At 42.1% G+C, this 15807-nt stretch overlaps 2 protein-coding genes across 4 annotated transcripts in view; one reads left to right on the forward strand and one right to left on the reverse strand.

Moving 5' to 3' along the window:
* Nucleotides 1-3087, forward strand: part of B3GAT2 (beta-1,3-glucuronyltransferase 2) — a 54127-nt gene extending 51040 nt beyond the window's left edge. The window contains exon 5 of the mRNA XM_046639548.1: nucleotides 1871-3087. The gene's annotated coding sequence lies outside the window, so the exon portion shown is untranslated. The remainder of the gene's footprint in view (nucleotides 1-1870) is intronic.
* SMAP1 (small ArfGAP 1) overlaps nucleotides 270-15807 on the reverse strand; it is a 160322-nt gene continuing 144784 nt past the window's right edge. For all 3 annotated transcript variants that reach the window (XM_046639545.1, XM_046639546.1, XM_046639547.1), the window contains 4 exons: nucleotides 9503-9630; nucleotides 4359-4527; nucleotides 3150-3463; nucleotides 270-1210 (listed from right to left, as the gene is read on the reverse strand). In XM_046639545.1, the coding sequence (XP_046495501.1) occupies nucleotides 1079-1210; nucleotides 3150-3463; nucleotides 4359-4527; nucleotides 9503-9630 (743 nt within the window). In that variant the 3' untranslated portion in view covers nucleotides 270-1078. The remainder of the gene's footprint in view (nucleotides 1211-3149; nucleotides 3464-4358; nucleotides 4528-9502; nucleotides 9631-15807) is intronic.

The following is a 15807-nucleotide window of genomic DNA, read 5'->3' on the forward strand; positions in this document are numbered from 1 at the left end:
TCTCGTAAAGTACAGCTCAGTGACACTGCAGGGACCATTCTGAGTATTGCGTACAGTACAGCTCAGTGACACTGCAGGGACCATTCTGAGTATTGCATATACTTGTTTTCCCATTTGGCCTTATAATTGGTGGAAGTGAACAGGTATCAGAAACAGATGACTGGTATTTCATCATCTAAATGTTCCCAATTCCTGACTTTGCAAGGTTAATTTTTGTAAGGTTAGTGATAGTATACATCGTAGGAAATAAAACCCACAGAAAAAAGGTCTATGGATTCATCTGTTTAATATAGGGCTATAACATTTGTCAATACTAGGCACCATAAAATGTAAACACAATTACTGTCATAAACCTGGATATACCTTCAAGAAGTGAAAGTGGCTTTGTTTGGTTACCCTGTTTGTGTATAGCGCAGAGAAAGGTCTTCATGTGAGCACTATGTATAGAAGAGATCCAAATTAAGAGAGAGGCAGATAAAATCTGAATTCTTTCAACATTCGTTAAGGTACGTTTTGCAGGAACATCCAGGTTTATCTTCCTTTCACTAACCACGTTCCCTGTTAAGCACATCGTAACCACAGCACAGTGAAGTGAATGATGAAATCAGGGACTCTGGATACACCAGGAAACAGTGCTCAGTGACACACTGACATTCTATTTATATGATTACACATTTGATCGTACAGTACCTTCCTACAGGATTACGGGCTAATCTGGGGTGAGGCTTATACTGTTAGAGGTATTACTAACATGATAACTACTTCCCTTATATGCAAACATTAGATCTATAATTTTATCGAGAGTAAAACTGATTATGCAAGTTGACTGAGCAGCTTCTCAAACAATGTGGTTTATGAAATATGAGCAAAGCTGCCCTGGACACAAAATGGTTTCTCAACCTGCTTTTCACCACATCAGATTAAATCAGGACAGACCACATGGCCAATCAGGTAATTCTTAATATGAACAAATGGGGGAAAAGAAAAAAATATTATGTACATGAATAAACAGGGGACTCGATGCGCTCCAGCGAGGAGTGTCAGGCACGTGTGCTGGAGGAAGCTTGCGCTGCAGTTTTCACTTCCACAGCTGCGTGCTGAGAGTCTGACCTGATGAGCTTCCGGACCATCCTGCCGTGGTGCTGGGGGGCTGGCCGAGGCCCACAGGAGGGTTCGCACCGAGAGTCATGCCAGCCATCTGCTGACTCATCTGTGAGACACAGAAGGCTCAGTCTAAGAGGCTTGCATCACTCCTCACCCTTGTTTCCTTAGCCACAGTTAGACATTTTTAATAGTCACCCTGTTTTATTAGAAGAGATACTGAAATTTAACAGCAATTATAGTGTTTTTCATCAACATGAAAATCAGTCAAAGCCCTGGGTACAAGCAACAACATACAATTATTCCTGTACAGAAAGCAAAGAGCTACTCTGTTCCCTTCTTAGTCTTTATTTTCTTCCACTTTTTAGCCTGTCCATAAAGTGATCTCAATGTATCTATTCATCTTTTAGACTCAATTTCTTGTCCCCCAAAGATCAGCCACAACCCAAAAAAATGTACCAAAGCAATCTTTGAATTTGTATATGGTTATACGACGAGTCCACTAGTGTAACTTTCAACTGTACTAGGATATTGTGCTTTAACTACTAAGGACTAAGGACATTCTAGAAAGTGCAATAGTCCAAAATTATAAATTGCACATGATTGCTGTTAGAAATCTCAAACGGCTCTATATACTTACTTTCTGAGTATTAAAAACCATGGTCATAAGGCATACATTTTTTCTTTTGCTTAGCTAACCACATAAACATCTAAAATTAACTTTCCTTATATGGTATAAGGTGTAAGATTACATGTATTTTTCTTCCAGACTGGAGTCCTGTTTGTATAGAAGCATCTTAACCCTTCCCTGTAGTTCTCTTCCTTCCAAGATTGATGATAAGTGAAGGGAAGGCAAGAAGATTTACCACACAGCACAGAGCAGGTTAAAAACCTGGGCTCAGGGTTGGACTATATTCTTAATAAAGACACTAAGATTAACCATGCCACTGATCATGCAGAAGTGTCTGAAGGGGCAGATCACTTCTTCATACCCACTAAAGGAGCTTTAACCACCTGTCGCTGGCCAGCAGGTCCCACTGAGGGAGACTGGAGGAGGACAGCGCTCCCCTCAGCATGATGGACAAGGGCTCACCCCGCACCTTAAGCTGAGCAGGTGTGCTTCAGCATGCTGCCTACACGGAAGCTGCTCCTGACATTTCGTACTTACAATGTCTGCGATTCCCAGAGAGTGGAGACCAATGTGATACAGCTACTCCTTTAAACGATGACAGTAAAAGTAACTTGCAGCATCATGGGGCAATACTGACCATTCCCCACATGCCCTCCAGGTAAAGCAGCTGCTAGAGCAGAAACCCAGATCAGCAAACTGAGAGCACAGCAAGCAGCACGTGCGAGGGGGAGCAGGAGTCAGGGGGCCCTCAAGGAGGAGTGGGTTTGAAGGAGGGAATACTGAAACATCAGCTCTTGGCTCTAAACTAATAAGTAGAAACAAGATTTTGTATATGAAGGGATGGCTAAGACAAATGTGAGCTTGTTCACATCTTATGGGAATTCTTGAACTAGTGATATTCTTTTTAAACATAAACATAATACAACTCTACAAAAATTTTTGGAAAGATTTTTATAAATCCATGGCCAGAAGCCACATGACATGCAGAACAGCCTACATCCCTCATAAAATAGCACTTTGAGAATATGAGGCCAGATCTCTTTTCTAATTTGTGAGTTATAAAAAACCCAAAAATAATTAGTAAAGATAGTTGGTCTAAGTGCACTATAACAACGCCCCAACACATTAGGAGCTGAGTTAGGGCCTTGTGCTAACGTAAAGGGGCAGAGAGGGAGTCTCCGAGGGTCCCCAAGATGACTTCCACTGCTACAGTCTGAATACTCTCAATACAGGGCCAAGGACGGCTCATCTGTCTATCTGATAGAAGTTCAGGATATCTATAGACACTGTGACCTTATACAATATCCCTACTCAATTCTTTCTGCTAGATCGTTAGATTTAAATACAAATAAAACCATTTAGAAACTGAATCTGGTTTCTCTGATTTTGGAGAAATTGGAGAGTAAATGACCCCTACCTGAGAGAGGTTCCACTGGGGCTGTTGAGCTTGTGGCAGGCCAAACTTACTCTGGGGCACACCCATCTGGCCCACCATTCCTCCCTGGGCGCCAACAACGTTCGGAGGAAGGGGCATCACACCAGTTTGTGCATTTCCCATGAACCCATTGGGCATGGGCATGGGCATGCCCACCATCATGCTTGCGCTCTGTCCCATCATACTTCCTATAAGGCCAGGAGCTGCAGGCACAGGTGCGCCCATTGATGGAAAACCTTGAAAAGCAGTTGGTGCTTGTGAGGTAAATGGTATATTTGTGGGTCCCATAAACACACCTGCATCATAAGAAGCAAGAAAAGAAAATAAAGAAAACAGCTGTTATATCCAGGTGCAGCACTCACCTCTGTAATCAAAGAAAAAGCATTACCACCTTTCTGAACTACCCACAGAAAAAATCTAATTCCAGTCTGGCTGCTCCGCCTCCTCAGACCCACTCACACCTGCACCTTCAGAGCTGTTATGTCCCGAATGCAGACACATCAGTTGTTAACCTGAGCAAGTTTAATTCGGATAAAGGAATCCTACGCAACAGCTACAGAAAGCACCCACTGTGAAACCAGGAGACCACGTGCTGCCTCTGCGACCTGCTCCACTGGCCCCTCCACCAGAGACGGAGCTGACTGTGTCTGCAGTTAATGGAAGCAGCTGGGATGTCACAGTTTCAGCTTCTTTGTGAAATGCAGCTCATTATTTTAGACGAAATGGTCTGACATTAAAACTGTATAAACAATAAATCTTACCATGCTAGTATTTCACTATAATCATTTAAAAAAACCCAAAGCTTTTTTGGAATCCCTGTGATAGTTCAGACTGTGGTGTTTACTTGCAGAGAAAATACCATACTGTACACAAAGTTATAAATTTCATGTAAATCCAATTTAAGTAATTCTTCAAAGATAATCCATGCCCTGTAAGCTTGTGAAACAATATTAAGTATTATGTGCACAGCTTGTTAATTCGAATGAATAAAGTTTTGTGAATCCTGTACATGCTTTTTAATTTTAACGCCTCATTCGGTTCAGTTTTGTAGTTGTATAAATTGCAACAACAAAAGCACCCACTACATAGACAAATAGGTAAGAAATATAAGTGATACTGTCATAACCAGAAAGGATATCCTTTTAGTAACGTCACTGCAATTCACTGAAAGCAGACTTCAAGCTGAATTACCAGCACTCTGCTGCGGAAGGGTCCCTGTGCCATACAGAGACAAGATGGAGTCCTTGGAGAGCTGTTTCTTTGCCACCTCTTCTGATTTTGTCGTTTGCTCAGTGAAGAGATCCAGATCCCCAGAGGTTACTGTAGACAGAGCAGCAGCTGCTGGTACAGAGGACGTGCCCTAAGACAGACACCAAAACAAGCACTAAAACAAAGCTCATCCGTCACCTAAAGTCCAAGTGAAGTTATGACACTAGGCAGAGAGTAAACAACTGTGGAAGGTAAAACGGTGACGTTAGAGAGATCATTCCACAAGCCCACACACGAAAGAACAACATCGAGGATAAAGGCACAATGTTCCTACCCTGAACCTGTTCACGTAGCAGAGGTAGATCACAGCTCTTTCGTAATAAACTGCGTTCACCTGCTAGACTAACAGTTTCTGCCCATCATATCCCAACCACATGGTATGTGGCTGCTGCCTGAGGACCACCACTCCCGGGAGAGCCTCAGGCATCCTCAGCAACCAGTGCTTCAAGGAACTGGTGTCCCTTCCTTGGAATAAAGAACATTTCTACAACTACAGCAGACTGCAACCGGCTCCTGTAATGGCTGATTTTGTCTGTTTTGCGTGGGGGGGGGGGCTTGTTTCCCAAAAGATGCATTGTGATATTTTTATAAGCCTAATCTAAATCAGTTTTTTTTTTTAAGATTGGCACCTGAGCTAACATCTGTTGCCAACTTTTTTTCCCCCTTCTTCTTCTCCCCAAAGCCCCCCAGTACATAGGTGTATACTCCAGCTGCAGGTCCTTCTAGTTGTGGCATGTGGGACGCCCCCTCAGCATGGCCTGATGAGCGGTGCTAGGTCAGCGCCCAGGATCTGAACCAGTGAAACCCTGGGCCACCAATGTGGAGCAGGCAAACGTAACTGCTCAGCCATGAGGAGGCCTCTGGGTCAGTTTTACCCACCTGAGAACACTTCTAGTCTATCCAGAAATGAAGCACAGCAAACATCAGCCACTACACTCTCGACCCTAGCTTGCACTCCACTTTCAGACAAGGGGTGAATGAACATAAATGCAAATAAACTGCAGAGATTTAACACAAAACAAAAATTTTCACGTAATCTCCTATCTTGCACACAGTATTATACAATCACAACTGATAACCTGACTTTAATGATCTGTGGTCATTAAATATTCAATCACATTCACATTTGTTTACATGGACTTGTTTTAGATATGAAGAGTTTCAAAGAATTCTACCAAGACTAGTGTAAAAACTGGCTAAAAGTCTTCTCAAACTATAGAATAAAGTGAGTAGCAAGTAGAAGTTAAAGATCATGTATATGATTTGCCTTGAATTTAAACAAACTTAAAATATTTAAAGTCTTGGCTAAAAAACCTTGCAATAAATTATCATCCAAGCATTGTATTCACAAACTACTTTAAGCAGAACAATATTTTGAATCTATTATGATGAATTAAGCAAGAATTTTGAGATGGAAAGAAAAAGCCACTTAATTTTGCAAAAGATCTGAAATGTGTAAGAAATTAGACATGATGGAACAGCAAATATAACAGGTGCTTGAGCACAACGTATGTGAACTGCCAGGGAAGAAGCAGATCACCAGGCTGAGAGTGTGGGCCCTGCAGCAGCCCGCCAGGACCAGGGCTCTGCCCACCACTTCCTACCTCCTGCCCTCTACTCACCCCGTCGTCTCACTCCTGTAAATGAGGAGAACAGGATACTTACCTTACAGAACCGCTTGGTGACCACAAGATGTGCTGTGCACAATGGCAGGCTTAAGCACAATGTGCATTGTTAATGTTGTCAGATAACAAGCAACTACCTCCCTCAGTGATCTTTTTCTTTTTGTCCAATATGGTTAAATTTATGTTTGTTCACTCATGAGCTATATGCATACATTATGATAAAAACACTAGGTTAGAAATACTATTTATTGAATGAACGTTGAATGAAAGTGGAATGAGTAAAATCAATTCTGTATTCTGTTTTTATGAGATGATTCAGACTGCAGTTCAGCCAACATACATTCATTCATTTGACAGATGTTTTGTTTTGTTTTACTTCTTGAGCCCCTTCATCTATTTCTCCCCCCCGCCCCCACCCGCGCCTCTGGCAACCGCCCATCTGTTCTCTGTATCTATGAGCTTGCTGTTTTGTTGTTGTCTTTTTAGATCTCTAACTGATCTTTTCATCATGTTTAGTGTCTGTTTAATCTAAAAACCTGCCAAAACCATGAGGTCTATTCCCTGTGGAGAGACAACTACAAGAAAACCCCAAGTGGCTGCAAAAGCTTTACTCCAGTCTCCTGGCGCAGCCTGACTAATACAGGCTCTAAACATGGATTTTCTTCGGATGAAGGCAGACAATATGGAACATCTACTTCAACACGGACACCGCCTAGAACAGTCCAACCGAAGAGCATGACTAGTGAGCACTCAGCGGTTTCTTTCTTTCAGCGCTCCATTTGCCAGCACTAGAACTCCAGGATAAGGGGACAACTTTTGCCTGTCAGGTGACACTTCAGGAGGCTGCAGGAAGGATCCCTAACCAAAGGCCCTCTGGCTGTCTGGATCCTAGGGCTAAACCAAGGACAGGTGAGAGCACTCGAGCAGGGCCAGTCACAGCTGGTGCGTGTGCACTGCAGACAGGACAGGACAGGGATGGCTTCTACATGTCACCTTTGGGGACTCGGCAACGATTCCCCTGCACCCTCACACACATGTACACTCCGGTGAGCTGGGTATTTCCAAGCCCCTCAGGAAGCCTACACAGCCAGACGAGTAAAGCAGATAGTAAAATCAATGATCTCATGTTCAACCGAGTAGGAAAATCTACTAGAATTTGTACTGTGCTCAGAAAATAAAATCAGGAGTGAACAAATATAGGATTCAGAGTAATTCCTATTGGTCTCCAGTCAATTTCACATAATAAAAACCCACCAAAACTAGTGCATTACCAAGTAGCAGTGTATGTATAAAATGTGTGCTTTAACCTGACTTACCCTCCTCCCATTTTCAAAAACATTACTTTGAAAACATGCCTGGATTTTAATCTTTACATGTTAGTTTGGGTGACAGATAATTCTGTTCATCAAATACTTTATAGGGCTCAGTATGTCTGGCACAATTTTGGTCCAAAAACAATGTTACAAAAACAGAATTCGGTATGAGTGAAAAACTCAGCCCTCTATGCTATCAGAATGCCCAGAGCATGAGGCTGGCCCAACCCTCACAGCGGGGGGAGCTACCCCCACACTCCTCAGCACGGCGCTACCTAAGAGTCCAGTGAGGTCTACACGGGTCCACTCGCTGCTCTGACGCTGGACAGAACATGGGAGGCACACCGATGCCTCAGACGGGGGTGTGATTCTCCAGCAGTCGAAAAGCAACTCTCACCCAGTGGCATCTAAAGGAGTTCAGCAGATTATAAAGCCTCACTAGAACGCTAGACCGAAAGAAACTGCTTTTCATGCTCAGACTGTCAAATACCCTAAATGCGTCCTTCCAAAGACACAATACTAGCATTAGAGAATTTTTTATTATCATATGCATACCCAGGCCTGCACAAATTCACAAGGTAATTAATGTTAACTGACACAATAGTGGCAACACTTAGTCTCTCTTTTTATGTGTTGGGGGAGGGGGAGGAGAAGTAGCAAAACCATAAAATAAAGCTATCTTTCCTGAAAATAAACATTAATGCTGCAGTTTTGATAAAGATCCATTTAAACTAATTATTCCTAAGAAATCTATTTGCTCAATTCCAGTAGTAATTATACAATGACTATCATAATAATAAATATATGTAATAAAAATATATGTAATTAGTCGTCTTAATACAACCTAGGTTCTTTCTTATTAAAACTTTCCATCGAAACAATTTCCACTTGGCTCAGTTTTTCTAGAGAAAGGAATATATTTTACCTCAAAAATTATGCTGTACTGAAACAAACTGGTTGTTTATTTGTAAAGTATATATTTAAAATAGAATCTTAAAGTTGTATATCTAAGAGTAAACTGTATTCCTGAAAGTTCATCTATTTCATCTTAAAGAAAGACAAATACTGTATGACATCACTTACATGTGGAATCTAAAAGAACAGTCAAACTCACAGAAACAGCAGAATGGTGGTTTGCAAGGGGTGGGGGTGTGTTAGTAAAAGGGCACAAACCTCCAATTATAAATGAACAAGGCCTGAGGATCTAATGCATAACATGGCGCCTACAGTCGATAACACTGTTGTACGACTGGAATCTGCTGAGAGAGAAGAACTTGAGTGCTCTCACCCTCAAAGGTTAAATATGTGAGGCGATGGGTGTGTTAATTAAGATGATGGTAGGAGTGCCTTCACGATGGGTATGTATATCAAACCATTATACACTTTAAATATAGTACAATTTAAAAAAGGCAAAACATTCCATGTAACGTTAAGAAGGCAATTCAACATTTCTTTACCATTAATACTTAAAAAAAAATCCTGATCATTAATATTATGTTCTAAATAGTTTTTTTAAAGCCACTAAAATAAAAAAAAAGATTTTATGGCTTAAAAGCTTTGATGAAGATAAACTGTAAACAGTTGACCTTCCTAAGAAGAACATGAGGACTGAATTTGCTAGAACTTCTGATTCTCAGTTTTCCTCAAGCAGAGGCAAACACCCTCCCGGGGATGGCTCGGTCGAGCCTGAGACGAGTGGCTGCTGGTCAGCGTTGACACACCCAGTTAATAACTTCTGGAGTGAGTGAGCTCCTTGATCTCAGGCAAGGTTCACGCAGTCTGAGTGTTCCCACTTGCTCATGCTAAAAAACCTGTTTCCTAAAGCAAGCTGGTAAACGTCAGACAGTGCACACTGAAGCTCTGTGGTCCCAGAGTGTCTAACCATTCAACCTGCTTTTGCAGCATTAAAGCAGCCACAGACAAGATGTAGCGAATGGAGTGGCTGTGTTCCCATAAAACTTTATTGACAGACACAAGCTGCAGGCTTAGTTTGCCAACCCTGGTCTAAAGAACAGAGGCTTTCAAATCAGTGACTGCTCAGAAACAAGTCTTTCGAAATTGAAATTCTGACACTTTTCCAAAAAGAAAATAAGCGGCAATCATGTAAAACCATATTCTTACCACATACCTGAGCTGGGGGCATGACAGATGCAGGTAAGGGATTAGAAATCATTGGTCCAAAGATGTCCAGATCATCATTCAGGGCTGGCACTGTGGTCGTGTTCCCATTGGTCACTGGTGCCTCAGCAGGGCCATCTGAGAAGAACATGGATATAGATTCTTGTCTTAAAGTAGAATCTCTTAAATTACTTGAAACATGGCGTTCTTTTAAAAATTAATATATGGTTTAAAAAAAAGAATGGTTCAAAAAGTTGACAACAAAATATGTGTCCCCTCTCTACCCGAGGTTGTAGCCTCTTTCCCAAAAACATGATTTCCAATTTTGCTTATTCTCCCAGAAGTATTCTCTACCCACCGGTTTCTAGGTACTTATCCAAACCCCTTGTTAACCAGTAGTACCACACTCTTCACATTATTCTGCATCTGATGCTTCCTTATGTGCCGGGCACCGTTCTGGGAGCTTCACGTATAGTTGCTCATATTTAATCCCCATAACCATATGAGACACACACTGCTTCTGAGATAGCTGGCTGAGCTGGGATTTGATACCATGTCCTTACTAATAACACCTCTCCATAAACGTGTGTGTGCACACGAATGTTTCGGATATCATTTCATACCATCCACCTACCTTGGAAATAAATTTTCATGATTTAAAATGTCTGAAGTGTTGAATTTTAAAGTTACAATAAGGAAAAAAACTGGTTAGAAAGAAAGAAAACAAACCTACACTATATAAACTGATTCTACAGGAAGTATCCATAAGACTCTGAAATGAACCCTCTATTCCAGCACAGCCACCTCCAGTGATGGCAGTACCGAGCCACGTAACCGCACCAGGAAGGGAACTCTCAGAGAGTGCCAACATCCTCTATCAGCTTCCTGCTCACCCTACCATTCAAAAAGATTTCTTTAAGTTTACTTTCTATCTCCTTTCCATGTTCATGCAGAACTCACCAGGTGGCAGGGGTGGGAGGTGCAGCGGGGTGGAGAGTCTGTGAGTGCGGCACTCCAGGGAACGGAACACTGCGCGTCCTTCAGGCTTCTGTGGCCACGACCAAGTAATGGTTCAGAGAATCACAACTCTAATCTCTGGGACGCATATCCGAATCGAGCTGCTGTTTTAACAATTTCCCGTCTCATCTGCTCTCTCTCTCATCTACCACACCCTCCTCAAAGGCAGAGCTGTCATCTTTTCATCACTGAGCGGGATGTCTTGCAGAGCAGCTACTCAAATATCTGACAAGTTTAATGGAGGTCTACCACCTACTGGGTATTTCTACCACAACCCACAGAAACTCACAGGTTTCTTCTCTTTTTTGAAATATAACTATAGAAATTGGTATCTTTAATTCCCTGTTTAACCTTCAGTGAATCACAAATTGTCATTAATTTCAATGAATGAATGGTCACAATAAAATATTTTTTACTACTTAATTTATAAAAGGGAGTGTGAAACCCACAAAAGGTTAGTTTGGAAGGAATCAACTGCAAATATTTTTCAGTCATTTTCAGTGATGAGATGTTTACAGTACTACGTATGTCTCTGTATTGCACGTGTTGTATATCTCCGTCAAGCACTATTGACAATTTAAAGGTGAAGCAATAAAATAATGCACAGATTATTACTAACAATAAACATAATTTTAAGCTAAGACACAACTGTGACATAAAAGAATTCAAAAAGGACTCATACATGAAAGGAACTTCTTTCATTTCTAACCCTTTCAAATGGCAACATGCATTTTGAAGTGAGACCTCTTGAAAGAGCTGTCTTGTGTTTCCTAGTCCGTTCCACATACATCATGTAAATACTAACTAGAAATAGACAATTGTAAATGGACAGGTATTCCAGGTTAAAAACACGACGACAGGAGCATCTTGTTACCATGGTGTCCATGACAGCACAGTAAGGAAACTTGAGCGGCAAGGCCACGTGAGCCACACGCCCTAACCTGTGAGCTGCCGAGGGGCTGGGACCCAACTCCCCAGACAGACAGCTCCCTTCTCCCCCACGAGCAAGGAGGCACTTTATTTGCAGAAAATATGACTGATGATATATATGCAGTTTAAACTCACAAACAAGCACATGTCCTCAAACAAACTACGACCAAGAGGACCAAAAGCAGAAAAAGAAACAGCTGATGAGTGTAAGTATTTCCAGTTTTTCAGTTAAAATTTTTTGCTTTTTCAAGTAACAGCCGACTAACAATTAGGACAAATTTGTGAAAGAAATTTTAAACATGAGAAAACACTATTATTAAGTTTTTGGTAAACTGAAAAAATACTACCAACTGATGTTTCCCAGGGGACATAATCCAGCGTACAGAGCACCAGGGAGCCAGGGCGCACGGGTGAGGACCCAGCGCTTCCTCCACTAGAGGCAAACGCTGTCTTCACTTCTTTTACAAACTGTGCATAGTTCAGAAACTTAAAGTCTGTTCTGAATAGGACATTACAGTCCACTAAGAATATTAACTTATTTCTACTTTCAAATCTGCACCCTACTCAGCACCTGGCAGCACAGCGTCCCACCTGTGCAGCACCACGCAGCACCTCACTTGGATTTGAATCTTCTTTTTCTTTTTTCTTTCTCTGTTTTTTTTGAGGAAGATTAGCCCTGAGCTAACTGCTGCCAATCCTCCTCTTTTTGCTGAGGAAGACTGGCCCTGAGCTAACATCTGTGCCCATCTTCCTCTACTTTATACATGGGACGCCTACCACAGCATGGCTTTTGCCAAGCGGTGCCACGTCCGCACCCGGGATCCACACTGGTGAACCCCAGGCCGCTGAGAAGCGGAACGTGTGAACTTAACTGGTGCGCCTCCGGGCTGGCCCCCATGAATCTTATTTTTCATTCACACTCTTAGGATCACATATGTGACTAATAAAAAGAAGACTGGCACTTAGCGTGGTGTTTGTTTTGTGCCAAGCCTGAAAAATACAAATACACACAGAAACACACACCCACCCTGGTTTAATCTTTTTTTTTTTAAGATTTTATTTTTCCTTTTTCTCCCCAAAGTCCCCCAGTACGTAGCTGTGTATTTTTTTTAGTTGTGGGTCCTTCTAATTGTGGCATGTGGGATGCCGCCTCAGCATGGCTCGATGAGTGGTGCTATGTCCGCACCCAGGACTCGAACTGGCGAAACCCCGGGCTGCCGAAGCAGAGCACACAAACTACTTGGCCACGCAGCCGGCCCCTGGTTTAATCTTTTTAACGAAGCTGTGAGGGGCACTACTACTCATCCCACTTACAGACGGCAAGAGTCGAACTCGTCCAGTGTCCCAGGGCTAGAGCAAAGCCTTATGTGTTATCTTACTCATTTTCTTGTAAGAGATGCAAACCATGCAAAAATGAATAGACTAAAAGTTCCCTACCACGGAAGGTGGCGATGGTTGCACAATAACGTGAATGTGCTCAATGCCACTAAACTGTACACTTAAAACTGGTTAAAACGGTAAATTTTATGTCATGTATTTCACCACAATAGAAATGTCTCTATCATACATTTCCTGTGCTTATAAACATATGCTCGAAACAATGTAAATACACAAATAGTTTTCTTCACATAAAATTCCCTGGTGAGCGCTTGAGGCCGTTTCCAGACCGTCACCATTACAGACAGACCACTGAGCACGCATGCCCCTAACAGCAAGCCTGCAGGGAATGACCGCTGCACTGTCAACAACTCCACTCTCTTATTCCGTAAGAAAAAAATTTTAAGTGGCCTTTTGAAATCTCAGAAAGGCATACCTCACAAACAACAGAGCTGGGCTCTCTTTGTAACCTCCCCAACAAGAGTTAATGGAGCCGTCGCGAAAGTCAACTCGTACTGTAAGACCAAGGGGCTGTGGGATCCTTTAGAATGAGAGGGAGGAAGCGTGTGCTTAGGGACAGAATCTCTGTGGCCAGATTGACACTATTTTCAAGTGACTGGGGAAGATTTTCTTTTAGCTCCAAAAACATCAGATAAGGAACTTTCTCCCAACCTGCCCGAGGCTTCTCTCTATCCAGCCTCGTGATGGGCACAGGTGACTCTGCTCTGCTCTCAAGTCTAGAACACACCGCTGCCCTCTCTTCTCTCTACCCCAATCAGTCTTCTCCCCGTATGATTCCCCTAATAGGATGGATTTCACTCCCATCAATCTTCCTTGTTGCTATGAAAGCTAAGCATTCACAGAATTGTTGAAAAACAAATCCTTAGCCTAAATGACAACTTAGCCTTGCAAATACAAGTTCCCAATGGTTTTTCCCATTGATTTCAATGTTTGCTGATTTGACTTACTAGATTTGGCTTGCTAAACACCTTCTTTAAAAAAGATTGTTTTAATTCACTTTGAAGGTGGTTTTTTTTTTTTATTTTCAGTACTTTAAAAGGACAAAGACTAGCTATCATTACCATCATTATAAACATCACATGTTGCCTGGATTTTTTAAAGAACGTTTACACGTTATCATTTTCGTCTCCATTACAGATGGGAGGGCCATCTCCTTCCATGATCTCCAGTTAGAAAAACTAGGGTGCAGACAGATTACAAGTTGCTCAACGTCACTTCCCTGGTTAAGGGGAAAACCTGCCATGGAACAGTCTTCTGACCCCAAACTGTGAGTGCTCTTTTCTCTAAACCACACACAAAAAATGTAATTACAACTGTCCCAAACTACAAAGAAATCACTTAAAATTCTGAAAATTAAAAACCAACTTTTAAGTAGTTTATAATTATTTGTACTAAGTTAGAGAAGCAGTCACATAAACCATTCAAAACCCGTTCAGCACCACACACCCCGCCTAATCATCTCCCAACTCCACTGTCCTCCTACCAGCCCCCAGCCTCCCAATTTTCAGTGAAGGACCCAGGTGGACGTGGTCATCAGAGAGAAGCAGGTGTGGATACAATCAGTGCTGCATCAACAGTGTTTACAAGTGGCTGGGAGTTCAATGCATCCTCTGATCAAGAGTCCACTAAGAGCCGTCTCTGCTGACTGAAAAAGCTCAGAGGCCACAAAAGCAACAGAACACCAACATGTCAAAAATACAGTTTGTCAGATAGTTTAAAGATTTAGAAAGAATAAGGCTTAGTCGAATTAAATGAGTTAAATAGTACCAATCACCATAATTTAAATCCAACATGGGTTGCATTTTGTGTGCACAAATGTGCACATACACAAAGGGAAACATCCTCTTTCAGGGTGGGAGCTGCAGACACTGCCTTCTGTGCGAGAAGGACGTCTGTGCAAACAGCAGTCAGAGCTCACCACAGACAGGCTCCTGGGCGTGCATGTGTCCCCTGCTCAGCTACAGCTCGGTGGGAGCAGCGGCAGCAGGAGGGCAGTGGCCCCTCAATCAGTACGCAGAAACAGCAGCTGGTGGACAATACAAATAATGGGAGATCCAGAGTACAAGAAAAGCCTGAGGCAAATGGAAGACACTTAGCTGGGCAGAACATCATAAAGAATGATAATGAAGCACAAAGGACCCCTCGAAAAGGCAACGAGCAAACAGAAGAAATCAGGACAACGTGGTAAAATGAAGACACATCTCAATCTCAAAAGCAAAGGATCAAGCAAGCCTTCAGTTAGTAGCTTGAGGGTAACTTTTTTTCCAATGTTACCTTAAGATTCCAGGCTAGCATTTTCTTTGAACACTGAGTTAGTAGATGACTATTTTAAACTGCACACATAGCAGAAATTTACAAGAAAAGGTTAAAATGTTTTGAAGTAAAAAAAAAAAGTTGTTAAAAACCCAGCGCTCCATCTCACAGGAACATAAGGCGTGCCAGCACGCATGCACTGGCATGCCTCACATGGTGACGCTGACGGACACTTGGAGAGAAGGCAACATTTCAACTATGACAAAGTCCCGAAGGCCAGTCTCTATCATCTAGAAATCCTCAATATGGTGAGTAAGACTCGATTCCATTAACAGTGGCTATACCACAACTCATCTGACACCAATAATCCAAATGAGTAAAGGTAAACATAGTATTTAAAACAATATTTAGCGTCTTCTCCTTGGCCCATTCCAAGTGCCTTTGAACAACAATTTATAAACTAAAAGGAAATAAGAATGTAACACTTTGCATTTTAATAACACATTTTTAACACTAATATTTTTATTTAAGCTCTATTGCCAGGTACTCTGATCAATGCTTTATATGAAGTATCTCAGTTTAACCCTCGCAGCAGGACAGTTTACACAATAAGCCCAGGATTCCCACAGAAGTCTGGTGGTGCGCCTGGAAAACTCACCTGCCCTAACCGGCCTGAGCAGCTTTTCCTGGTGCCCCTTCCTGTCCAGCCTGAGCAGC

This window comes from Equus quagga, chromosome 15, assembly GCF_021613505.1.
Source record: "Equus quagga isolate Etosha38 chromosome 15, UCLA_HA_Equagga_1.0, whole genome shotgun sequence".
Lineage (NCBI taxonomy): Eukaryota > Metazoa > Chordata > Mammalia > Perissodactyla > Equidae > Equus > Equus quagga.